Source organism: Salmo salar, chromosome 12 (assembly GCF_965601325.2).
Source record: "Salmo salar chromosome 12, fSalSal1, whole genome shotgun sequence".
Taxonomy (NCBI): Eukaryota; Metazoa; Chordata; class Actinopteri; order Salmoniformes; family Salmonidae; genus Salmo; species Salmo salar.
This window is the reverse complement of record NC_138302.1, coordinates 14060001-14086771: the sequence shown is the minus strand read 5'-3', so window position 1 is coordinate 14086771 and position 26771 is coordinate 14060001. Positions and strand designations below refer to the sequence as shown.

General features: G+C 42.7%; 1 protein-coding gene across 2 annotated transcripts in view; it reads left to right on the top strand.

Moving 5' to 3' along the window:
* Positions 1-26771, top strand: part of LOC106592593 (dynamin-2) — an 80080-nt gene that overhangs the window by 39714 nt on the left and 13595 nt on the right. Inside the window, exons 5-18 of one of the 2 annotated variants that reach the window (XM_082958608.1) lie at positions 2282-2384; positions 2736-2834; positions 2910-3070; positions 6662-6804; positions 7044-7179; positions 10609-10676; positions 18354-18492; positions 20607-20693; positions 22137-22207; positions 23191-23254; positions 23347-23457; positions 24753-24862; positions 25047-25158; positions 26663-26771. The exon at positions 26663-26771 is cut by the window's right edge and continues 56 nt beyond it. In XM_082958608.1, the coding sequence (XP_082814734.1) occupies positions 2282-2384; positions 2736-2834; positions 2910-3070; positions 6662-6804; positions 7044-7179; positions 10609-10676; positions 18354-18492; positions 20607-20693; positions 22137-22207; positions 23191-23254; positions 23347-23457; positions 24753-24862; positions 25047-25158; positions 26663-26771 (1513 nt within the window). Of the gene's footprint in view, positions 1-2281; positions 2385-2735; positions 2835-2909; positions 3071-6661; positions 6805-7043; positions 7180-10608; positions 10677-17317; positions 17457-18353; positions 18493-20606; positions 20694-22136; positions 22208-23190; positions 23255-23346; positions 23458-24752; positions 24863-25046; positions 25159-26662 lie in introns of both variants that reach the window. The other variant, XM_082958609.1, reaches the window with a different exon arrangement.

Sequence of the window (26771 nt, the reverse complement as noted above, 5' to 3'; positions counted from 1 at the left end):
GTTAAAGGGAAAGGGGGTAACTAAGTATATGTTAAAGGGAAAGGGGGTAACTAAGTATATGTTAAAGGGAAAGGAGGTAACTAAGTATATGTTAAAGGGGAAGGGGGTAACTAAGTATATGTTAAAGGGAAAAACTAAGTATATGTTAAAGGGAAAGGGGGTAACTAAGTATATGTTAAAGGGAAAGGGGGTAACTAAGTATATGTTAAAGGGAAAGGGGGTAACTAAGTATATGTTAAAGGGAAAGGGGGTAACTAAGTATATGTTAAAGGGAAAGGAGGTAACTAAGTATATGTTAAAGGGAAAGGAGGTAACTAAGTATATGTTAAAGGGGAAGGGGGTAACTAAGTATATGTTAAAGGGAAAGGGGGTAACTAAGTATATGTTAAAGGGAAAGGGGGTAACTAAGTATATGTTAAAGGGAAAGGGGGTAACTAAGTATATGTTAAAGGGAAAGGGGCTAACAAAGTATATGTTAAAGGGAAAGGGGGTAACTAAGTATATGTTAAAGGGAAAGGGGGTAACTAAGTATATGTTAAAGGGAAAGGGGGTAACTAAGTATATGTTAAAGGGAAAGGAGGTAACTAAGTATATGTTAAAGGGAAAGGAGGTAACTAAGTATATGTTAAAGGGGAAGGGGGTAACTAAGTATATGTTAAAGGGAAAGGGGGTAACTAAGTATATGTTAAAGGGAAAGGGGGTAACTAAGTATATGTTAAAGGGAAAGGGGGTAACTAAGTATATGTTAAAGGGAAAGGGGCTAACAAAGTATATGTTAAAGGGAAAGGGGGTAACTAAGTATATGTTAAAGGGAAAGGGGGTAACTAAGTATATGTTAAAGGGAAAGGGGGTAACTAAGTATATGTTAAAGGGAAAGGAGGTAACTAAGTATATGTTAAAGGGAAAGGGGGTAACTAAGTATATGTTAAAGGGAAAGGGGGTAACTAAGTATATGTTAAAGGGAAAGGGGGTAACTAAGTATATGTTAAAGGGAAAGGGGGTAACTAAGTATATGTTAAAGGGAAAGGGGGGAACTAAGTATATGTTAAAGGGAAAGGGGGTAACTAAGTATATGTTAAAGGGAAAGGGGGTAACTAAGTATATGTTAAAGGGAAAGGGGTTAACTAAGTATATGTTAAAGGGAAAGGGGGTCACTAAGTATATGTTAAAGGGAAAGGGGGTAACTAAGTATATGTTAAAGGGAAAGGAGGTAACTAAGTATATGTTAAAGGGAAAGGGGGTAACTAAGTATATGTTAAAGAGAAAGGGGGTAACTAAGTATATGTTAAAGAGAAAGGGGGTAACTAAGTATATGTTAAAGAGGCAATCTGCAGTTATAAGTGAATGATATACACGTATTGACTCTTGAATACAAGGTGTTAGTGCTTCCTGAGCTTAGTTCATCTGTCACACTGCATCAGAACCCAGAAGAGAAGCTCGTTTTACTTTTGTTGTTGTATACAATGAAAATGTAAAAAAACACTATATAGCCTCATAACATGGTTAAATCGATCATGTTGATATCATGGATGGTCAGTCCTTGCATCCATAGCTCTGCCTATGAATTTGAGAGGGGTTACATTTCTCCAGGCCAATACCTCAGCTTTTTACTGAAACGGTCAGTAGAGAGCTTTATTATTGTTTCAACTGCTGATTGCCTCTTTAAAGTAATATAGTCTTATCTTCTATGTTATGTGCTAAAACGTATATATTCTATGCAGTCAATAACTAAAGAATCCTGTCTGATTCTGTTATATGCAGTTAATAACTAAAGAATCCTGTCTGATTCTGTTATATGCAGTTAATAACTAAAGAATCCTGTCTGATTCTGTTATATGCAGTTCATAACTAAAGAATCCTGTCTGATTCTGTTATATGCAGTTCATAACTAAAGAATCCTGTCTGATTCTGTTATATGCAGTTCATAACTAAAGAATCCTGTCTGATTCTGTTATATGCAGTTAATAACTAAAGAATCCTGTCTGATTCTGTTATATGCAGTTCATAACTAAAGAATCCTGTCTGATTCTGTTATATGCAGTTCATAACTAAAGAATCCTGTCTGATTCTGTTATATGCAGTTAATAACTAAAGAATCCTGTCTGATTCTGTTATATGCAGTTCATAACTAAAGAATCCTGTCTGATTCTGTTATATGCAGTTAATAACTAAAGAATCCTGTCTGATTCTGTTATATGCAGTTAATAACTAAAGAATCCTGTCTGATTCTGTTATATGCAGTTAATAACTAAAGAATCCTGTCTGATCCTGTTATATGCAGTTCATAACTAAAGAATCCTGTCTGATCCTGGCTGTGACTCCAGCTAACCAGGATCTGGCCAACTCTGATGCTCTCAAGATATCTAAGGAGGTCGACCCTCAAGGTAGGGAGGGGGGGGCAGAGTCTATGTAGAGGGGTTACGTCTGTGTGTGTGTGTGTGTGTGTGTGTGTGTGTGTGTGTGTGTGTGTGTGTGTGTGTGTGTGTGTGTGTGTGTGTGTGTGTGTGTGTGTGTGTGTGTGTGTGTGTGTGTGTGTGTGTGTCAGGCAAATCGGTCATTATTTATTTGTTCTAACAGGCCCACAATGGGGTTACTAAAATCCGATTTGGAAATATTTGGCTGTTTTTGCTGCATAAAAGTGGTCGAACTCTTACCTGATCTATTCATATAATGGGATGGAGAGGTGTTTGAGAGAGAGTGGAATGTTGCCATGGAGATGACCTATGTGTTTCCAGGGTTACGTACCATCGGAGTGATCACCAAGCTGGACCTGATGGACGAGGGGACGGACGCACGGGACATTCTAGAGAATAAACTACTGCCGCTACGCAGAGGTGACACACACACACCCCTGTTATAAACTGCTCCCGCCAGGTTATAACAGGGTAATAACCACCTCTCCTCTCTAGGTTACATTGGGGTGGTGAATCGTAGTCAGAAGGATATTGATGGCAGGAAGGATATTAAAGCAGCTCTGGGTGCAGAGAGGAAGTTCTTCCTGTCTCATCCAGGATACAGACACATAGCTGACCGCATGGGAACACCACATCTACAGAAAACACTCAACCAGGTGAGATATGTAGACCCTATATATATATATATATATATATATATATATATATATATATATATATATATATATATACACTCTCTCTCTCTCTCTCTCTCTCTCTCTCTCTCTCTCTCTCTCTCTCTCTCTCTCTGCTGAGTGATTGGTGCTTTTTGAGGTTGGTTCGGTTTCAGTTCAAGTGTATTTTTGTTTTAAATCACAGGTTAAAAAAATAAAAAAGCTTTTTAATTGAAATTCCAAAGCCAAAAATAGTGAACATACAAAACATGAAACATTCCATTGTCTCTGTCAGGTCCACACTGGGTAGACATCAATAGAAAAAAATCATTTTACTAGTTCTTTCTTCAAAGTAGATAAGACATACTTTCACAAACTGTCTCTGTCCCTCTCTCATGTGGTTGTGTTGTGTACATTCCTCTCTCATGTGGTTGTGTTGTGTACATTCCTCTCATGTGGTTGTGTTGTGTACATTCCTCTCATGTGGTTGTGTTGTGTACATTCCTCTCATGTGGTTGTGTTGTGTACATTCCTCTCTCATGTGGTTGTGTTGTGTACATTCCTCTCATGTGGTTGTGTTGTGTACATTCCTCTCATGTGGTTGTGTTGTGTACATTCCTCTCTCATGTGGTTGTGTTGTGTACATTCCTCTCATGTGGTTGTGTTGTGTACATTCCTCTCATGTGGTTGTGTTGTGTACATTCCTCTCATGTGGTTGTGTTGTGTACATTCCTCTCATGTGGTTGTGTTGTGTACATTCCTCTCATGTGGTTGTGTTGTGTACATTCCTCTCTCATGTGGTTGTGTTGTGTACATTCCTCTCTCATGTGGTTGTGTTGTGTACATTCCTCTCATGTGGTTGTGTTGTGTACATTCCTCTCATGTGGTTGTGTTGTGTACATTCCTCTCATGTGGTTGTGTTGTGTACATTCCTCTCATGTGGTTGTGTTGTGTACATTCCTCTCATGTGGTTGTGTTGTGTACATTCCTCTCATGTGGTTGTGTTGTGTACATTCCTCTCTCATGTGGTTGTGTTGTGTACATTCCTCTCATGTGGTTGTGTTGTGTACATTCCTCTCATGTGGTTGTGTTGTGTACATTCCTCTCTCATGTGGTTGTGTTGTGTACATTCCTCTCATGTGGTTGTGTTGTGTACATTCCTCTCTCATGTGGTTGTGTTGTGTACATTCCTCTCATGTGGTTGTGTTGTGTACATTCCTCTCTCATGTGGTTGTGTTGTGTACATTCCTCTCTCATGTGGTTGTGTTGTGTACATTCCTCTCATGTGGTTGTGTTGTGTACATTCCTCTCATGTGGTTGTGTTGTGTACATTCCTCTCTCATGTGGTTGTGTTGTGTACATTCCTCTCTCATGTGGTTGTGTTGTGTACATTCCTCTCATGTGGTTGTGTTGTGTACATTCCTCTCATGTGGTTGTGTTGTGTACATTCCTCTCTCATGTGGTTGTGTTGTGTACATTCCTCTCTCATGTGGTTGTGTTGTGTACATTCCTCTCATGTGGTTGTGTTGTGTACATTCCTCTCATGTGGTTGTGTTGTGTACATTCCTCTCATGTGGTTGTGTTGTGTACATTCCTCTCTCATGTGGTTGTGTTGTGTACATTCCTCTCTCATGTGGTTGTGTTGTGTACATTCCTCTCTCATGTGGTTGTGTTGTGTACATTCCTCTCTCATGTGGTTGTGTTGTGTACATTCCTCTCTCATGTGGTTGTGTTGTGTACATTCCTCTCATGTGGTTGTGTTGTGTACATTCCTCTCATGTGGTTGTGTTGTGTACATTCCTCTCATGTGGTTGTGTTGTGTACATTCCTCTCATGTGGTTGTGTTGTGTACATTCCTCTCTCATGTGGTTGTGTTGTGTACATTCCTCTCTCATGTGGTTGTGTTGTGTACATTCCTCTCTCATGTGGTTGTGTTGTGTACATTCCTCTCTCATGTGGTTGTGTTGTGTACATTCCTCTCTCATGTGGTTGTGTGTTTCTATTCCAATGTAGCAGGATAAAAGGGTATCCTTCCAGAGATCTGTATGTATATATATATATAATGTATATAATATATAATGTATATAATGATGAGATGCTCATGTCTCCACTCTAACAATGGGAGTCGTTGTCCCAAAGGCGGGAAGGCAGGCACCAAGTTTACTGTAGGTCCAAATAAGCCCGTAGGCCCATTGGGCTTATTTTGGACAGATTTTGTCGAGAGTGAAACCTCTCATTCTACCTCTTCCTCTCTGTCCCGTCTCTGTCTGAACTGGAAAAAACAGGCGCAAAGGATTATGGTCATTGTTGTTAGTTACCACATTTCTGCGCTGAACTAGGTTGAATATTTGCTTAATGAAATGAAACTCCCTTCAGCCCAGCCTCCCACATACTTCTTAACTTGATTTCTCTCTAGAGAAACAGAGCGTTGGGCTCACAAAAAAAACTAATGGAATTCATGTAATTGAACCGACCTCAGTCAATTAGTTGTTTAAAGGAACATTTCAACGTTCCTCATCTCCAGCACCTCGCCAACATGTGAAAATTGAGCGTTTCTGTTTTGTAGTAAACAAGAGTGAGGAAGATAAGTGATTCCAATGACATCATCGCGTGCATCATGAGATTTTAACCAATTATGATTAGGCATTGCCTAGTAATTGTTTACTAATTGGTTGATGATGTCATCGGAAACACTTTTCTTCCTCTATATTTTTTACTACAAAAACATAGAAATGCACCATTTTCACATATGATGATGTTGGGGAGGTGCTGGAGAATTCTGTTTACATTTCCCTTTAATCGCTCAGCACCTCTCTCTCTGTGTCTCTCTCTCTGTATCTCTCTCTCCCTCTCTGTCTCTCTGTGTGTCTCTCTCTCTCTCTCTCTCTGTATCTCTCTCTCTCTCTGTGTATCTCTCTCTCTGTGTATCTCTCTCTGTCTTTCTCTCTCTCTCTGTGTATCTCTCTCTCTCTCTCTCTGTCTCTGTATCTCTCTCTCTCTGTGTATCTCTCTCTCTCTCTGTGTATCTCTCTCTCTCTCTCTGTGTCTCTGTGTATCTCTCTCTCTCTCTCTGTGTCTCTGTGTATCTCTCTCTCTCTCTGTGTATCTCTCTCTCTCTGTGTATCTCTCGCTCTCTCTGTGTATCTCTCGCTCTCTCTGTTTTTCTCTCTGTTTCTATCTCTCTCTCCGTGTATCTCTCGCTCTCTCTGTGTGTCTCTGTGTATCTCTCGCTCTCTCTGTGTATCTCTCTCTGTCTTTATCTCTCTCTCCATGTATCTCTCTCTCTCTCTCTGTAAATTCAATTTAATTTCATTTTGAGGGCTTTATTGGCATGGGAAACATATGTTAACATTACCAAAGCAAGTGAACAATACAATAAACAAAAGTGAAATAAACAATAAAAATGAATAGTAAGCATTACACTCACAAAAGTTACAAATTAATAAAGACATTACAAATGTCATATTATGTGCAAATAATTAAAGTAAAAAAGGGAAAATAAATAAACATAAATATGGGTTGTATTTACAATCTCTCATTCATCTTTTTGTCACCACATACCCATTTCAACTCTCTCCCCTCCTCCCCCTCCAGCAACTGACCAACCACATCCGGGACACGTTGCCAGGGTTACGTAGTAAACTCCAGAGCCAGCTTCTATCTCTGGAGAAAGAGGTGGAGGAATACAAGAACTTTAAACCAGACGACCCGACACGCAAGACCAAGGCCCTACTGCAGTCAGTATATAAACACACACACACACACACACACACACACACACACACACACACACACACACACACACACACACACACACACACACACACACACACACACTGTCAGTACTTTTGTAATATGACTGTCGTGCTTGTGTGTGTGTGTGTGTGTGTGTGTGTGTGTGTGTGTGTGTGTGTGTGTGTGTGTGTGTGTGTGTGTGTGTGTGTGTGTGTGTGTGTGTGTGTGTGTGTGTGTGTAGGATGGTTCAGCAGTTTGGTGTAGACTTTGAGAAGCGTATTGAGGGATCAGGTGATCAGGTGGATACTGTGGAGCTCTCTGGAGGAGCTAGAATCAACAGGATCTTCCACGAGAGATTCCCCTTCGAACTGGTCAAGGTACACACACACACGTTGTTTTACTATCCTTGTGGGGACCCAAAAATGTATTCCCAATCAAAATATCAGGTGGATATCAAAACTTAAGAACTTGGCTCCACTTGGGAAAGAGTAGGATAAAGCATTGACAATGGGAGTTAGTGGGGGCCACTTGGTATGAATGGTAAAGAGTAGGATAAAGCATTGACAGTGGGAGTTAGTGGGGGCCACTTGGTATGAATGGTAAAGAGTAGGATAAAGCATTGACAATGGGAGTTAGTGGGGCCACTTGGTATTAATGGTAAAGAGTAGGATAAAGCATTGACAATGGGAGTTAGTGGGGGCCACTTGGTATGAATGGTAAAGAGTAGGATAAAGCATTGACAGTGGGAGTTAGTGGGGGCCACTTGGTATGAATGGTAAAGAGTAGGATAAAGCATTGACAGTGGGAGTTAGTGGGGGCCACTTGGTATGAATGGTAAAGAGTAGGATAAAGCATTGACAGTGGGAGTTAGTGAGGGCCACTTGGTATGAATGGTAAAGAGTAGGATAAAGCATTGACAGTGGGAGTTAGTGGGGGCCACTTGGTATGAATGGTAAAGAGTAGGATAAAGCATTGACAGTAGGAGTTAGTGAGGGCCACTTGGTATGAATGGTAAAGAGTAGGATAAAGCATTGACAGTGGGAGTTAGTGGGGGCCACTTGGTATGAATGGTAAAGAGTAGGATAAAGCATTGACAGTAGGAGTTAGTGGGGGCCACTTGGTATGAATGGTAAAGAGTAGGATAAAGCATTGACAATGGGAGTTAGTGGGGGCCACTTGGTATGAATGGTAAAGAGTAGGATAAAGCATTGACATTGGGAGTTAGAGGGCCACTTGGTATGAATGGTAAAGAGTAGGATAAAGCATTGACAGTAGGAGTTTGTGAGGGCCACTTGGTATGAATGGTAAAGAGTAGGATAAAGCATTGACAGTGGGAGTTAGTGGGGGCCACTTGGTATGAATGGTAAAGAGTAGGATAAAGCATTGACAGTGGGAGTTAGTGGGGGCCACTTGGTATGAATGGTAAAGAGTAGGATAAAGCATTGACAGTGGGAGTTAGTGGGGGCCACTTGGTATGAATGGTAAAGAGTAGGATAAAGCATTGACAGTAGGAGTTAGTGGGGGCCACTTGGTATGAATGGTAAAGAGTAGGATAAAGCATTGACAGTGGGAGTTAGTGGGGGCCACTTGGTATGAATGGTAAAGAGTAGGATAAAGCATTGACATTGGGAGTTAGAGGGCCACTTGGTATGAATGGTAAAGAGTAGGATAAAGCATTGACAGTGGGAGTTAGTGGGGGCCACTTGGTATGAATGGTAAAGAGTAGGATAAAGCATTGACAGTGGGAGTTAGTGGGGGCCACTTGGTATGAATGGTAAAGAGTAGGATAAAGCATTGACAGTGGGAGTTAGTGGGGGCCACTTGGTATGAATGGTAAAGAGTAGGATAAAGCATTGACAGTGGGAGTTAGTGGGGGCCACTTGGTATGAATGGTAAAGAGTAGGATAAAGCATTGACAGTAGGAGTTAGTGGGGGCCACTTGGTATGAATGGTAAAGAGTAGGATAAAGCATTGACAGTGGGAGTTAGAGGGCCACTTGGTATGAATGGTAAAGAGTAGGATAAAGCATTGACAGTGGGAGTTAGTGGGGGCCACTTGGTATGAATGGTAAAGAGTAGGATAAAGCATTGACAGTGGGAGTTAGTGGGGGCCACTTGGTATGAATGGTAAAGAGTAGGATAAAGCATTGACAGTAGGAGTTAGTGGGGGCCACTTGGTATGAATGGTAAAGAGTAGGATAAAGCATTGACAGTAGGAGTTAGTGGGGGCCACTTGGTATGAATGGTAAAGAGTAGGATAAAGCATTGACAGTAGGAGTTAGTGGGGGCCACTTGGTATGAATGGTAAAGAGTAGGATAAAGCATTGACAGTAGGAGTTAGTGGGGGCCACTTGGTATGAATGGTAAAGAGTAGGATAAAGCATTGACATTGGGAGTTAGAGGGGCCACTTGGTATGAATGGTAAAGAGTAGGATAAAGCATTGACAGTGGGAGTTAGTGGGGGCCACTTGGTATGAATGGTAAAGAGTAGGATAAAGCATTGACAGTAGGAGTTAGTGGGGGCCACTTGGTATGAATGGTAAAGAGTAGGATAAAGCATTGACAGTAGGAGTTAGTGAGGGCCACTTGGTATGAATGGTAAAGAGTAGGATAAAGCATTGACAGTAGGAGTTAGTGAGGGCCACTTGGTATGAATGGTAAAGAGTAGGATAAAGCATTGACAGTAGGAGTTAGTGAGGGCCACTTGGTATGAATGGTAAAGAGTAGGATAAAGCATTGACAGTAGGAGTTAGTGAGGGCCACTTGGTATGAATGGTAAAGAGTAGGATAAAGCATTGACAGTAGGAGTTAGTGGGGGCCACTTGGTATGAATGGTAAAGAGTAGGATAAAGCATTGACAGTAGGAGTTAGTGAGGGCCACTTGGTATGAATGGTAAAGAGTAGGATAAAGCATTGACAGTAGGAGTTAGTGAGGGCCACTTGGTATGAATGGTAAAGAGTAGGATAAAGCATTGACAGTGGGAGTTAGTGGGGGCCACTTGGTATGAATGGTAAAGAGTAGGATAAAGCATTGACAGTGGGAGTTAGTGGGGTTCTAATTAAGAGAGCTGGAGGGGACACCGACACCAGGAGGAAGTTCAATACAAAATCATGTATTTATTTGCTCAATCTTGTCTTTTTTATATTTCATGTTGAATTTTATTATATCAAGCACTTTCCCTTCATCCCTTGAGGGGATTTACAATTATGTACTTATTTAATTATTTATTTATTTAATTGATCCAGTTTGCATGTATTTATTACGATTTTTTTATATACTTTATAAAGTTAAACCTTTTTACCCTCAGCACTTTATCAATAATTGTCTTCCTCCTGTTGTTGAACTGTGATGGGTGACCCCTCGGAGCTCTCGGCCTTTCATGTTCTCCCACCCTCTCAAGACCGGTCAGATGTACGATATAGAAACAGGGCAGAAAGATGCAACAGGCCCGTGCAACCCAAGGTTTGATACCAGCATAAACAGAAACGCTCTTAAACCTAAACCGAACTCCTCAGCTTAAAATTGTCTTTTTTCTTGTGTGGATTGGTGAAATGTCCCCACTTGTCAGAATGGTCCTTGTTTTCCATGTGAGGACTTCTGGTACCTAGTAAAACAAAACAAAACAACAAAACACACACACCACACACACACACACACACACACACACACACACACACACACACACACACACACACACACACACACACACACACACACACACACACACACACACACACCACACACACACACACACACACACACACACACACACACACTCTGATGTCCCGTCTGTGTGTTGTGCTCAGATGGAGTTTGATGAGAAGGAGTTGAGGAGAGAGATCAGTTATGCCATCAAGAACATCCACGGAGTGAGGCAAGTACAGACAGACAGCTATCTACCTGTCTGTCTCTATCTACCTGTCTGTCTCTATCTACCTGTCTGTCTCTGTCTACCTGTCTGTCTCTATCGACCTGTCTGTCTCTGTCTACCTGTCTGTCTCTGTCTACCTGTCTGTTTCTATCTACCTGTCTGTCTCTATCTACCTGTCTGTCTCTATCTACCTGTCTGTCTCTATCTATTTGTCTGTCTGTCTACCTGTCTGTCTCTATCTACCTGTCTGTCTGTCTGTCTGTCTATATCTACCTGTCTGTCTCTATCTACCTGTCTGTCTGTCTACCTGTCTGTCTCTGTCTACCTGTCTGTCTACCTACCTGTCTGTCTCTATCTACCTGTCTGTCTGTCTCCGTCTACCGTCTGTCTGTCTGTCTACCTGTCTGTCTCTATCTACCTGTCTGTCTCTATCTACCTGTCTATCTCTATCTACCTGTCTCGTCTCCTGTCTACCTGCTCCTGTCTCTATCTACCTGTCTGTATGTCTACCTGTCTGTCTCTATCTACCTGTCTGTCTCTATCTACCTGTCTACCTGTCTGTCTCTATCTGTCTGTCTGTCTCTACCTGTCTGTCTACCTGTCTGTCTCTGTCTACCTGTCTCCGTCTGCCATCTACCTGTCTGTCTGTATCTACCTGTCTTTCTGTCTACCTGTCTGTCTCTATCTACCTGTCTGTCTCTATCTACCTGTCTGTCTGACTGTCTACCTGACTGTCTGTCTGTCTGTCTACCTGACTGTATCTATCTCCCTGTCTGTCTCTAATTATCTGTCTGTCTGTCTGACTGTCTACCTGACTGTCTCTGTCTGTCTGTCTGTCTTTCTCTCTCTCTCTCTCATTCTCTCTGTCTGTCTGTCTGTCTGTCTGTCTGTCTGTCTGTCTGTCTGTCTGTCTGTCTGTCTGTCTCATTCTCCCATTCTCTCATTATCTGTCTGTCTGTTTATATATCTACAAGCCTCTCTCTCTCATCTACCTACCTACATGTCTCTCTCTCTCTCTACATGTCTGTCTGTCTGTCTGTCTGTCTGTCTGTCTGTCTGTCTGTCTGTCTGTCTGTCTGTCTGTCTGTCTGTCTGTGTCTGTCTGTCATGTCTGTCTGTCTGTCTGTCTGTACCTACATGTTTGCCTGTCTGTCTGTCTCTACCTACATGTCTGTCTATCTCTGCCTACATGTCTGTCTGTCTCTACCTACATGTCTGTCTGTCTCTACCTACATGTCTGTTTGTCTGTACCTACATGTTTGTCTGTCTATCTGTACCTACATGTCTGCCTGTCTGTCTGTCTCTACCTACATGTCTGTCTAGTCTCTACCTACATGTCTGTTTGTCTCTACCTACATGTCTGTTTGTCTGTACCTACATGTCTTGTCTGTCTATCTCTACCTACATGTTTGTCTGTCTATCTCTACCTACATGTCTGTCTGTCTTCTCTACCTACATGTCTGTCTGTCTCTACCTACATGTCTGTCTGTCTGTCTCTACCTACATGTCTGTTTGTCGTCTGTACCTACATGTTTGTCTGTCTGTCTCTACCTACATGTTTGTCTGTCTGTCTCTACCTACATGTCTGTCTGTCTCTACCTACATGTTTGTCTGTCTGTCTCTACCTACATGTTTGTCTGTCTGTCTCTACCTACATGTTTGTCTGTCTATCTCTACCTACATGTCTGTCTGTCTCTACCTACATGTCTCTCTGTCTATCTCTACCTACATGTCTGTCTGTCTCTACCTACATGTCTGTCTGTCTCTACCTACATGTCTGTCTGTCTCTACCTACATGTCTGTCTGTCTCTACCTACATGTCTGTTTGTCTGTACCTACATGTTTGTCTGTCTATCTGTACCTACATGTCTGCCTGTCTGTCTGTCTCTACCTACATGTCTGTCTATCTCTACCTACATGTCTGTCTGTCTGTCTCTACCTACATGTATGTTTGTCTCTACCTACATGTCTGTTTGTCTGTACCTACATGTCTGTCTATCTATCTGTACCTACATGTCTGTCTGTCTGTCTGTCTCTACCTACATGTCTGTCTATCTCTGCCTACATGTCTGTCTGTCTATCTCTACCTACATGTCTGTTTGTCTGTACCTACATGTCTGTCTGTCTGTCTCTGCCTACATGTCTGTACCTACATGTTTGTCTGTCTGTCTCTACCTACATGTCTGTCTGTCTCTACCTACATGTCTGTCTATCTCTACCTACATGTCTGTCTGTCTCTACCTACATGTTTGTCTGTCTGTCTCTACCTACATGTTTGTCTGTCTATCTCTACCTACATGTCTGTCTGTCTCTACCTACATGTCTCTCTGTCTATCTCTACCTACATGTCTGTCTGTCTCTACCTACATGTCTGTCTGTCTCTACCTACATGTCTGTCTGTCTCTACCTACATGTCTGTCTGTCTCTACCTACATGTCTGTCTGTCTCTACCTACATGTCTCTCTGTCTATCTCTACCTACATGTCTGTTTGTCTGTACCTACATGTTTGTCTGTCTATCTCTACCTACATGTCTGTCTGTCTATCTGTACCTACATGTCTGTCTGTCTGTCTCTACCTACATGTCTGTTTGTCTGTACCTACATGTCTGTCTGTCTCTGCCTACATGTCTGTTTGTCTGTACCTACATGTTTGTCTGTCTATCTCTACCTACATGTCTGTTTGTCTGTACCTACATGTCTGTCTGTCTGTACCTACATGTTTGTCTGTCTATCTCTACCTACATGTCTGTTTGTCTGTACCTACATCTTTGTCTGTCTATCTCTACCTACATGTCTGTTTGTCTGTACCTACATCTTTGTCTGTCTATCTCTACCTACATGTCTGTGTGTCTCAGGGTTTCCGTTAGGAAAATATGGAGCCGGACATTTGACCAGAAGCATTTTAATTTACCGGACATTTAATAAATGTACCGGACCCATATGTATTGGGTGCATAACCTGATTAGGGTGTCCACCACGGTGCTCATGGTAATTCATATGAACTCAACAGTGGTGCTCATGGTAATTCATATGAACTGAACAGTGGTGTTCATGGTAATTCATATGAACTGAACAGTGGTGTTCATGGTAATTCATATGAACTGAACAGTGGTGTTCATGGTAATTCATATGAACTGAACAGTGGTGTTCATGGTAATTCATATGAACTGAACAGTGGTGTTCATGGTAATTCATATGAACTGAACAGTGGTCCTCATGGTAATTCATATGAACTGAACAGTGGTGCTCATGGTAATTCATATGAACTGAACAGTGGTGCTCATGGTAATTAATATGAACTGAACAGTGGTGCTCATGGTAATTCATATGAACTGAACAGTGGTGTTCATGGTAATTCATATGAACTGAACAGTGGTGCTCATGGTAATTAATATGAACTGAACAGTGGTGCTCATGGTAATTCATATGAACTGAACAGTGGTGTTCATGGTAATTCATATGAACCTCATGGTAATTCATATAAACTCAACAGTGGTGTTCATGGTAATTCATATGAACTGAACAGTGGTGTTCATGGTAATTCATATGAACTGAACAGTGGTGCTCATGGTAATTCATATGAACTAAACAGTGGTCCTCATGGCAATTCATATGAACTGAACAGTGGTGCTCATGGTAATTCATATGAACTGAACAGTGGTGTTCATGGTAATTCATATGAACTGAACAGTGGTGTTCATGGTAATTCATATGAACTGAACAGTGGTGTTCATGGTAATTAATATGAACTCAACAGTGGTGCTCATGGTAATTCATATGAACTCAACAGTGGTGTTCATGGTAATTCATATGAACTGAACAGTGGTGTTCATGGTAATTCATATGAACTGAACAGTGGTGTTCATGGTAATTCATATGAACTGAACAGTGGTGCTCATGGTAATTCATATGAACTGAACAGTGGTGCTCATGGTAATTCATATGAACTGAACAGTGGTGTTCATGGTAATTCATATGAACTGAACAGTGGTGTTCATGGTAATTCATATGAACTGAACAGTGGTGTTCATGGTAATTCATATGAACTGAACAGTGGTGCTCATGGTAATTCATATGAACTGAACAGTGGTGCTCATGGTAATTCATATGAACTGAACAGTGGTGTTCATGGTAATTCATATGAACTGAACAGTGGTGTTCATGGTAATTCATATGAACTGAACAGTGGTGCTCATGGTAATTCATATGAACTCAACAGTGGTGCTCATGGTAATTCATATGAACTGAACAGTGGTGCTCATGGTAATTCATATGAACTCAACAGTGGTGCTCATGGTAATTCATATGAACTCAACAGTGGTGCTCATGGTAATTCATATGAACTGAACAGTGGTGCTCATGGTAATTCATATGAACTGAACAGTGGTGTTCATGGTAATTCATATGAACTTGAACATGCAAGTCGAGGATGCAACGATGTGCTGTCCTTCGTACCTTATTCTGATGTGCACTTTGAACATGTTAGAATAACTGTCCACATGGACTTTTCCTCAGGCAACAAGATGAGCAGTAAACAGCAACACCACCAGCTTATGTCAAGCTACTGTCCCCCATAGTAGAAACATTTACATATTCTATTGGTCAGCTTGTGGAGAAAGAAAAAGCCTATTCCAAACAGACTCTGGGACAGATATGGGAAGATGGATCCCAAATTCATCCAGTAGGACCAGGCTACATTAAACATATAAAATGGCTGATGCAACAGATCAGAACATTTAGCTTAAAATGTTGATAAACTATTAGTTCTTCACATTATAAGTACAGCAATGTGCAGAAGGCAGTAGGCTACACTCAAATGTTTGTTCCATAATGCAATTAGCGGGAACATACCGTTGTCAAAAAACTGAAAATATCTGTTAGAAATGTAGAAAGAGGGGAGATGTAATATACACCAACTAGCATGGGTTGTTAATATGACCAGGGTTGTTATTATAACCAGGGTTGTTATTATGACCAGGGTTGTAATCTGACCAGGGTTGTTATTATGACCAGGGTTGTTAATATGACCAGGGTTGTTATTATGACCAGGGTTGTTAATATAACCAGGGTTGTTAATATGACCAGGGTTGTAATCTGACCAGGGTTGTTAGTATGACCAGGGTTGTTAGTATGACCAGGGTTGTTAGTTTGACCAGGGTTGTTATTATGACCAGGGTTGTAATCTGACCAGGGTTGTTATTATGACCAGGGTTGTTATTATGACCAGGGTTGTTATTATGACCAGGGTTGTTATTATGACCAGGGTTGTTAATATGACCAGGGTTGTTAATATGACCAGGGTTGTTAATATGACCAGTGTTGTTATTATGACCAGGGTTGTTATTATGACCAGGGTTGTTATTATGACCAGGGTTGTAATTATGACCAGGGTTGTTAGTTTGACCAGGGTTGTTAATATGACCAGGGTTGTTATTATGACCAGGGTTGTTATTATGACCAGGGTTGTTAATATAACCAGGGTTGTTAGTATGACCAGGGTTGTTAATATGACCAGGGTTGTTAGTATGACCAGGGTTGTTAATATGACCAGGGTTGTTATTATGACCAGGGTTGTTATTATGACCAGGGTTGTTAGTATGACCAGGGTTGTTAGTATGACCAGGGTTGTTATTATGACCAGGGTTGTTAGTATGACCAGGGTTGTTAGTATGACCAGGGTTGTTAGTATGACCAGGGTTGTTAATATGACCAGGGTTGTTAATATGACCAGGGTTGTTAGTTTGACCAGGGTTGTTAGTTTGACCAGGGTTGTTATTATGACCAGGGTTGTTATTATGACCAGGGTTGTTAGTATGACCAGGGTTGTTAGTATGACCAGGGTTGTTATTATGACCAGGGTTGTTAATATAACCAGGGTTGTTAATATAACCAGGGTTGTTAATATGACCAGGGTTGTGTCTTTGGCTTCTGGACAATGAAATAAAGTTAATATAAAATAATATGCTCTGATTTGGGCTACTTTGAAGCAAGGTAAGACATGCCTCATTATACGTAGTAAAACGTTCAAGTTTCAAAAAATTAAGTAGATGTTTTCAAAATGCATACTGCTTCTAGTTCTTTGAATAGTGGTGTGTGATGCGCTGATGAAGCCTGCCTTTCTTTGCCTGTGCATTTGCTGCTTGAGATGCTGTAGCAGCAGCTCTCGTGCTGTCTGGTAGATTTTCGGCTCAAAGACTCTGTATCTGTATGCTGTACGTGTGTGATAAATAAGATACATAACGAATATACTGTATACAAGCCAATTTAATTCCACTAAATTTTGAACATTTTGATCGACTGGTATTTCCATCAATGAAGAGGCTAAAAAACATTCTTCTACTCCCAAACAATTGGCCTGCGCCAATTTTATTTATCTGCTTTTCAAAAAAAAAATTGGGCCAAAAGCCGGCTATTACCGGCTAACGGAAACCTTTGTCTGTCTCTCTATCTACCTGTCTGTCTCTCTATCTACCTGTCTGTCTCCACCTACCTACCTACCTACCTACCTACCTACCTACCTACCTACCTACCTACCTACCTACCTACCTACCTACCCCTGTCTGTCTGTCTGTCTGTCTGTCTGTCTGTCTGTCTGTCTGCCTCTACCTACATGTCTGTGTGTCTGTCTGTGTGCCCCCTCCAGAACTGGCCTGTTCACCCCTGACCTAGCCTTTGAGGCCATAGTGAAAAAGCAGATCATTAAGCTGAAAGAGCCCTGTCTGAAATGTATGGACCTGGTGATCCAGGAGCTCATCAACACCGTGCGGCAGTGCACCAATAAGGTACCTCGCTGCATGGAGCCTGTAATGCCCTGTCATGCTAGTCCAGTCCACATGGGGGCGCTATGGAGCTAGCCTTTAATGCTACCATGCTAACCTAGGCCCCAGGGTGGTGCAATGCATGGAGCCTGTGATGCCCTGTCATGCTAGTTCAGCCCACATGGGGGCACCATAGAGCTAGCCTTTAATGCTACCATGCTAACCTAGGCCCCAGAGTAGTGCACTGCATGGTGATCTGGGGTCAGTTTAGCATTTTCCCCACTAATGGTTAACGATTAGGTTAGATTAGAATTGGGGGAAGGGAAGCTGATCCTAGATCTGTACCTAGGGGAGACTTCACACCAGGGAGCATGGAGCCTGTAGTGCCTGACATGCCATGCTATGCTACTCCTGGCCACAGGGGGCGATGTGGAGATAGCTTGTCTTCTAGTGTTTTCAGGGTGTTGTGCTGTTAGATGTGTGAGAGACTGTTTATGTTTCTCCTCACATGTCTCTGGTTTCCCCTGAAGACAAGCTGCAGGTTAACACACAAGCATGCACGTGGACACACACACACACCTTGTGACTTAGTGGATGTCAAAGTTTAGTAACAGATGCCAGTATGAACTAACTGACTAAACAAAATGCCTTTTATCTCTCTCTCTCTCTCTCTCTCTGTGTTCTTCTCCCTCTATCCCTCCATCTCTCTTTTATTTTATTTCTCTCTTTCACTGCTCCCCTACCTCTCTCCCTCTCTTAATCTGTTTCTATAATTTCCGGACTTCCCTGACTCCTCCCCACCATGACCCCTCCCACTCACGGACCCCTCCCACTCCCGGACACCTCCCCGACTCCTCCCACTCCCTGGCTCCTCCTTCTCCTGCCCTACCGTGATAAACTACATCTCCCATGATGCTCCAGAACAGGCCTGTTCACCCCTGACCTAGCCTTTGAGGCCATAGTGAAAAAGCAGATCATTAAGCTGAAAGAGCCCTGTCTGAAATGCGTAGACCTCGTCCTGTCCGAGCTCACCTCCCTCGTCAAGAAGTGTACCGAAAAGGTAAAGAGAAGAATCACAGTGGAGGGAAGGAAAGAAAGAAGGAGGGAAGAGAGAAGAGGGACAGTGGCTGCGTCAATATTATCTCTCCTTACTCCCAAAGAGTGCACTTGTTCACTTCCTTTCAAGGAAATGACTGAAATGACCTTGGAAACTCCCTCTCTAGCCCCACGCCTCCAGCAATCTAATGCTTTTAGATTTGAGGGAAGTAGTGAACGAGTGTACACTTTAGGAAGAAGGAGATATGATTGGAACATACCCAATAAATTGATGGAAGGAGAGAATGAAGAGAATTGTTTCTACCACTTCTCCTGCTAGTCTCCCTCCTCCCTCCCTCCCTCCACCCCCTCCTTCTCCTCTCCCCAATTGATTGAATTTCTCCTCACCCCTCTGGGTAGAATTATTGCTGTCTGTAGTCACTACCCCCACACCTCCCCATAAGCACTGGCCGTGTTCCAGGCTGACTACATTGCAGACGTAAGCCAGATCGAATCTGGCTATTTAATCTGAGAGTAAATAGAGCCGAATATATTGATAAAAGTCACCTTGTCCGAGAGAGATTTACATGGTTATCAAAACGTAACGCCATGGTAAGCCTACACAAAACACAGCCATTATTTTAAGTGTTTCAAAAATTTCCTTTGGGAAAAATGAATGGTGGAAAGACAATTGGAAACATTTCCCTGTTTGACCACTAGGTTTTATGGGTATTATGACACCTCCTCTGTGGGGCTCTTTGTAGTCGACCTGGAACGCGACCTCTGCCCCTAAATCCAACAGCCCCTCCCTCTGATTCCACACCCGCCCCCTTCCTCACAGTGATTGTTGCTTCAACCCCCCTTCACCCCACCCCTCCCTCGATTACCCAATTGAAACACTCACCTCCCATTATCTCAGCTTAAAACGTCAGCCCCGAAACCTTTGTCTTTATCGTTCACCCTATGTAGCTCAGGGGGAAGACATTCTGTGTGGCACATCCTTTCCTATGTTTACCCAACCATGTCCAGTCACTCAACCCCTACTTTTGACCAATCAGAACATTCCTCCTGTGTCTTTAAATCCTCTCTCTGACTCTCACCTCTGTTCCCTAACTCACCTTGTGCTAACATGCTAAATCACAGGTGTCAAACCCATTCCATGTCTGCAGGTTTTCACTCCTCTCTCACTTGTACGATTGACTGATTAGTTAAGAACGGCCCTGACCTGGTTGTCCAGGCCTTAAGGAACGGCCCTGACCTGGTTGTCCAGGCCTTAAGGAACGGCCCTGACCTGGTTGTCCAGGTCTTAAGGAACGGCCCTGACCTGGTTGTCCAGGCCTTAAGGAACGGCCCTGACCTGGTTGTCCAGGCCTTAAGGAACGGCCCTGACCTGGTTGTCCAGGCCTTAAGGAACGGCCCTGACCCGGTTGTCCAGGCCTTAAGGAACGGCCCTGACCTGGTTGTCCAGGCCTTAAGGAACGGCCCTGACCTGGTTGTCCAGGTCTTAACTGGACACAAGTTGAGAGAAGATAATAAAACCAGCAGACAGAGTTGGACTCTCCTTCACTAAATCAATCCAATGGTGTTAGTGCTCAGCTTGGGATACCTGTGGGATATTGATGACAGTATTGTGAGCATGCTGGGATACCTGTGGGATAGTGATGACAGTATTGTGAGCATGCTGGGATACCTGTGGGATATTGATGACAGTATTGTGAGCATGCTGGGATACCTGTGGGATATTTATGACAGTATTGTGAGCATGCTGGCTAAAACCAGATAAAAATCTCCTAAATCAGATAAAACTACCCTCAAACCAGTTTGTTTTAGTTTAAACTGGTTTTCCTTGATTAAAACTGGTTGATGTTAGTTTATACCAGATATACTACCAAGCAGGATCAATGTCCTATCTGCATGACCCCTCTATGTTAACTGTCTGTCCCCTACACATGTCAATCACTAGGGGTGTGTTTGTTTGGCTGGATGGATGACCCCTCTATGTTAACTGTCTGTCCCCTACACATGTCAATCACTAGGGGTGTGTTTGTTTGGCTGGATGGATGGTGTGTGTCTGAGTGAGAGAGAGGTGGGTGTGTGTGTGTGCCGTCAGTACCTGCAGTATTGTGTGTTGGTCCACAGCTTGGCTCCTACCCCAGACTGAGAGAAGAGACGGAGAGAATTGTCACAACCTACGTCAGAGAGAGAGACATCAAAACCAAAGACCAGGTGAGAGAGACATCAAAACCAAAGACCAGGTGAGAGAGAGACATCAAAACCAGAGACCAGGTGAGAGAGAGAGACATCAAAACCAAAGACCAGGTGAGAGAGAGACATCAAAACCAGAGGCCAGGTGAGAGAGAGAGACCATCAAAACCAGAGGCCAGGTGAGAGAGAGAGATATCAAAACCAGAGGCCAGGTGAGAGAGAGAGAGATGGAGAGAGAGAGATATCAAAACCAAAGACCAGGTGAGAGAGAGAGAGAGATGGAGAGAGAGAGATATCAAAACCAGAGACCAGGTGAGAGAGAGATATCAAAACCAGAGACCAGGTGAGAGAGAGAGAGAGATAGATGGAGAGAGAGAGATATCAAAACCAAAGACCAGGTGAGAGAGAGAGAGATATCAAAACCAAAGACCAGGTGAGAGAGAGAGAGATGGAGAGAGAGAGATATCAAAACCAAAGACCAGGTGAGAGAGAGAGAGAGATGGAGAGAGAGAGAGATATCAAAACCAGAGACCAGGTGAGAGAGAGATAGATAGAGAGAGAGATCAAAACCAGAGACCAGGTGAGAGAGAGAGAGAGAGAGATAGATGGAGAGAGAGAGAGAGACATCAAAACCAGAGACCAGGTGAGAGAGAGAGATAGATGGAGAGAGAGAGACATCAAAACCAGAGACCAGGTGAGAGAGAGAGATAGATGGAGAGAGAGACATCAAAACCAGAGACCAGGTGAGATGGAGAGAGAAAGACATGAGACCAGGTGAGAGAGATACAACAAAACCAGAGACCAGGTGAGAGAGATACAACAAAACCAGAGACCAGGTGAGATGGAGAGAGAAAGACATCAAACCAGAGACCAGGTGAGAGAGATACAACAAAACCAGAGACCAGGTGAGAGAGATACAACAAAACCAGAGACCAGGTGAGATAAATAGATGGAGAGAGGGAGACATCAAAACCAAAGACCAGGTGAGAGAGAGACATCAAAACCAAATACCAGGTGAGATAGAGAGCTGGATGGAGAAAGAGAGAGAGAGAGGGGCAAGTGGGAGAGAAAGAGAGGCTAACATCTAGTCAAATGGCTACCCAGACTATTCACATTGTTCCCCTCCCCTCTCCACACCACTGCAACTCTCTGTAGTCATCAATGCATAGTCTCTTTAATTAACTCTACCTACATGTACATACTACCTCAACTAACCGGTGCCCCCGCACATTGACTCTGTACCGGCACCCCCCTGTATATATTGTTATTTTTTACTGATCCTCTTAAATTACTTCTTACTTTTATCTCTTATTCTTATCCATATTTTTTTAAACTGCACTGTTGGTTAGGGGCTTGTAAGTAAGCATTTCACTGTAAGGACTACACCTGTTGTATTTGGAGCATGTGGCTAATACAATTTGATTTGATTTGACCCGACCTGTCTGTCCTGTCTGTCTGTCTCAGGTGCTGCTGTTGATTGACATTGAGCTGTCTTACATCAACACAAACCATGAGGACTTCATTGGCTTCGCAAAGTGAGTTGACCTCTAGTAACCCCTAGCAATGACCTTTCAACGTTCACCTGACTGTAATCCCTAGCAACGACCAAATCAACCTTCACCTGACTATGTAACCCCTAGCACCAAGCTAGTCAACTATGTAACCCCTAGCAACGACCTACCTCTTAAGGATTAGCCCCTTTTTTTCAATTTTCGCCTAAAATGACATACCCAAATCTAACTGCCTGTAGCTCAGGACCTGAAGCAAGGATATAAGATCTGGTAAAAGATAATACAAAAAAAAAAAAAACGTTATTTTATCATTCTTTTGTACCATCATCTTTGAAATGCAAGAGAAAGGCCATAATGTATTATTCCAACCCAGGTGCAATTTAGATGTTGGCCACTAGATGTCAGCAGTGTATATGCAAAGTTTTAGACTGAGCCAATGAACCATTGCATTTCTGTTCAAAATGTTGTATCAAGACTGCTCAAAATGTGCCTAATTGGTTTATTAATACATTTTCAAGTTCATAATTGTGCACTCTCCTCAAACAATAGCATGGTATTCTTTCACTGTAATAGCTACTGTAAATTGGACAGTGCAGTTAGATTAACAAAAATGTAAGCTTTCTGCCCATATAAGACATGTCTATGTCCTGGGAAATGTTCTTGTTACTTACAACCTCATGCTAATCGCATTAGCCTACATTAGCTCAACCGTCCCACCGATCCTGTAGAGCTTATACTTTGTCCACCTCATGTCAGTTGTCCACGGCTGCGTCCCAATTATCTCTCCTTTCTCCCAAAGTGTGCACTTGTTCTCTTCCCTTCACTGATTTGAAAGGAAACGACTGATATACTGAAATGCCTATCTAGCCCATGCCTACTCCACCAATCCAATGCTTTTATACTTGTGGGGAGTAGTGAATGAGAGCACACTTCAGGAAGAAGGAGAGATGATTGGGAAGCACCACGTATGTGATAGTCTTTCTATCTGGTCTCTGTCTCCCCTGTAGCGCGCAACAGAGGACCACTGTTACTGCTGCTATTAACAACAAGAAGAGAGTGATGCCAAACCAGGTAGCACAAAAAACCACCCTCCTCCTCTCTCCTTTACTTCTCTCTCTCTCACCCCCCTATCCTGAACTAATGGTCTGTCCCGCTGTGTGTAGGTGATCCGGAGGGGCTGGCTCACTATCAACATAAGTATTATGAAGGGGGGGTCCAAAGACTACTGGTTCGTCCTGACTGCAGAGTCACTGTCCTGGTACAAGGATGAGGAGGTAAGGGTGTGTGTGGGGGGGTATGGAAGACCGATGCACTTGTTTCATAAACATTTGAACCATAGACCAATGCATATTGGTGAATCATTACATCCCAACAAGCTAGCAGCCGTGTTGCCCCAAGCTTAATACTATGGCTAGTGGCTTGACCGGACCGGATCCAATCCTCAACCAGATACCATTGTTGTCTTAGACATTCAGGATATTCAGATGATGTCACCTAGATATCTAGCTAACTAACTAGATAGCTACTGAAACAGATGATGTCACCTAGATAGTTAGCTAACTAACTAGATAGCTACTGAAACAGATGATGTCACCTAGATATCTAGCTAACTAACTAGATAGCTACTGAAACAGATGATGTCACCTAGATATCTAGCTAACTAACTAGATAGCTACTGAAACAGATGATCTCACCTAGATATCTAGCTAACTAACTAGATAGCTACTGAAACAGATGATGTCACCTAGATATCTAGCTAACTAACTAGATAGCTACTGAAACAGATGATGTTACCTAGATATCTAGCTAACTAACTAGATAGCTACTGAAACAGATGATGTCACCTAGATATCTAGCTAACTAACTAGATAGCTACTGAAACAGATGATCTCACCTAGATATCTAGTTAACTAACTAGATAGCTACTGAAACAGATCTCACCTTGATATCTAGCTAACTAACTAGATAGCTACTGAAACAGATGATGTCACCTAGATATCTAGCTAGCTAACTAGATAGCTACTGAAACAGATGATGTCACCTAGATATCTAGCTAGCTAGTTGTGTGTGTGTGTGTGTATATAACTGTGTTTGTGTATAACTGTGTGTGTTGTGTGTGTGTGTGTGTGTGTGTGTGTGTGTGTATAACTGTGTGTTGTGTGCGTGTGTGTATAAATGTGTGTGTGTCTAACTGTGTGTGTTTTGTGTATCTGTGTGTGTGTATAACTGTGTGTGTGTGTGTATAACTGTGTGTGTGTATAACTGTGTGTGTATAACTGTGTGTATAACTGTGTGTGTAACTGTGTGTGTGTGTGTATAACTGTGTGTGTGTGTGTCTAACTGTGTGTGTTGTGTGTGTGTGTGAGTCTAACTGTGTGTGTGTTGTGTGTGTGTGTGTGTGTGTATAACTGTGTGTGTGTGTGTGTATAACTGTGTGTGTGTATAACTGTGTGTGTGTGTGTGTGTGTGTGTGGTGTGTGTGTGTGTGTCTGTGTGTGTGTATAACTGTGTGTGTGTGTGTGTGTGTGTGTGTGTGTGTGTGTGTGTGTGTGTGTGTGTTTGGGGCCAGGAGAAAGAGAAGAAGTACATGCTGCCACTAGATAATCTGAAGCTGAGAGACGTGGAGAAAGGTTTCATGTCCACAAAACACACATTCGCCATCTTCAACACCGAGTCCAGGTGTGTATCTGTAAACAGTGTATGTAATATTTAGAAATACTGCGTTTGTGTACTTTGTCAATAACTAAGTGTGTGTGTGTGTGTGTGTGTGTGTGTGTGTGTGTGTGTGTGTGTGTGTGTGTGTGTGTGTGTGTGTGTGTGTGTGTGTGTGTGTGTGTGTGTGTGTGTGTGTGTGTGTGTCCAGGAACGTGTATAAGGACCTACGTCAGATAGAGCTGGCCTGTGACACACAGGAGGATGTAGACAGCTGGAAGGCTTCTTTCCTCAGAGCTGGAGTTTACCCTGAGAAAGACCAGGTAAAACGCACACAGTTTTGTATTGCTATACTTGTGGGGACCAAAGAATTGATTCCCATTCAAAATCCTATTTTCTCAAACCCCTAACCCTAAATATAACCCTAACCTTAACCCTTAACCTAATCATAACCCTAAACTTAACCCTTAACCTAAACTTAACCCCTAACCCAAAAACTATACCTAAATCCTAAACCTAACTGTAACCTCTAACCCTAACCCCAACCTTAATTCTAAGCCTAATTGTAACCCTAACCTTAATTGTAACCCTAACCCTGAGCCTAAAATAGCCTGTTTCCTTGTGGGGATCGGCTAAATGTCCCCACATGTCCAAATGTTCCTTGTTTTACTATCCTTGTGAGGACTCCTGGTACCCACAAGGATAGTAAAACAAAAACACACACACGCATACACACAGGATACAAGTCTCTTTCTCGCTCCAAACTAAAAACATGATTTATTTTGAAAATAAAAACATATTATTTTATTAGTAGCTAAATGTTCAAAGTCACCATCAGACTCTTAAAATGAGCTATTTCTCATTAGCATTTAAAATTGTTCCCTTTCCTTTCTGACAGCAACGCACACACACACACACACACACACACACACACACACACACACACACACACACAGGATGTAGTCACCATAGACATTACAACCAGTAGATAGATAGTCACCTACGTATTCCTGGAACTCCTGATGGTGCATGAAGCCGCAAGTATTTGAATTTGAAGAGCTCCATATTGCTGGATGGGGCTGAATGCCACCAAAATAATCGCTAAGGATCATGGTGAAAGTGGCCATAACTAGCAAAGGATCATGGTCGATGTAGTTGTTTTCACGCTGCCTCAGAGGGTCCTCGTAGCCTGCCGGCCAGCCCGTGGTTGGTCTGTTTCAGCACGTGTGACGACAAATGTAGTCAGAATGGATCAGTATTTAATTCCATATCTTGATATCTTCATTTATAGAAAACTTTAAAAAGAATTCACAGTGGGGTTCGAAACTTGATCATAATGAACACATTTTCGAGCCCAAAACGGTTGTCTGAAAAATAATTGGTCTGGCCATTCTGGCGATTGTAATTTACATAGGCCTTCTAGGGCTGAGCAGGACGTTTGTCAGTGCTAGGTTGCTACCTGACCAGCAGAGATCGTGACGTCACACTCCAGACCTTACACTGGGTAACACACACGGACGTACACGCACACACACGGATGGATACATATACACGCAAGCATGTACACACACACGTACACTCTCCTCCTCCCCCTTCCCCAGGTTGACAGTGAAGGCACAGGACCAGAAGAATCCTTCTCAATATGTCTCATGCATCTCTCTCTTTCTCCCTCCCCCCTCTCTCTTTCCCTCTCTCTCCCTCCCTCCATCCCTCATCCCTCCTTCCATCCATCCCTCCTTCCTCCCCTCTCTCTCTTTCCCTCACCCTCCCTCCCTCCCTCCTCTCTCTTTCCCTCACCCCCCCTCCCTCCGTCCCTCCATCTCCCAGGTTGACAGTGAGGACACAGGACCAGCAGAATCCTTCTCTATGGATCCCCAGCTGGAGAGGCAGGTTGAGACCATAAGGAATCTAGTGGATTCCTACATCGGCATCGTCA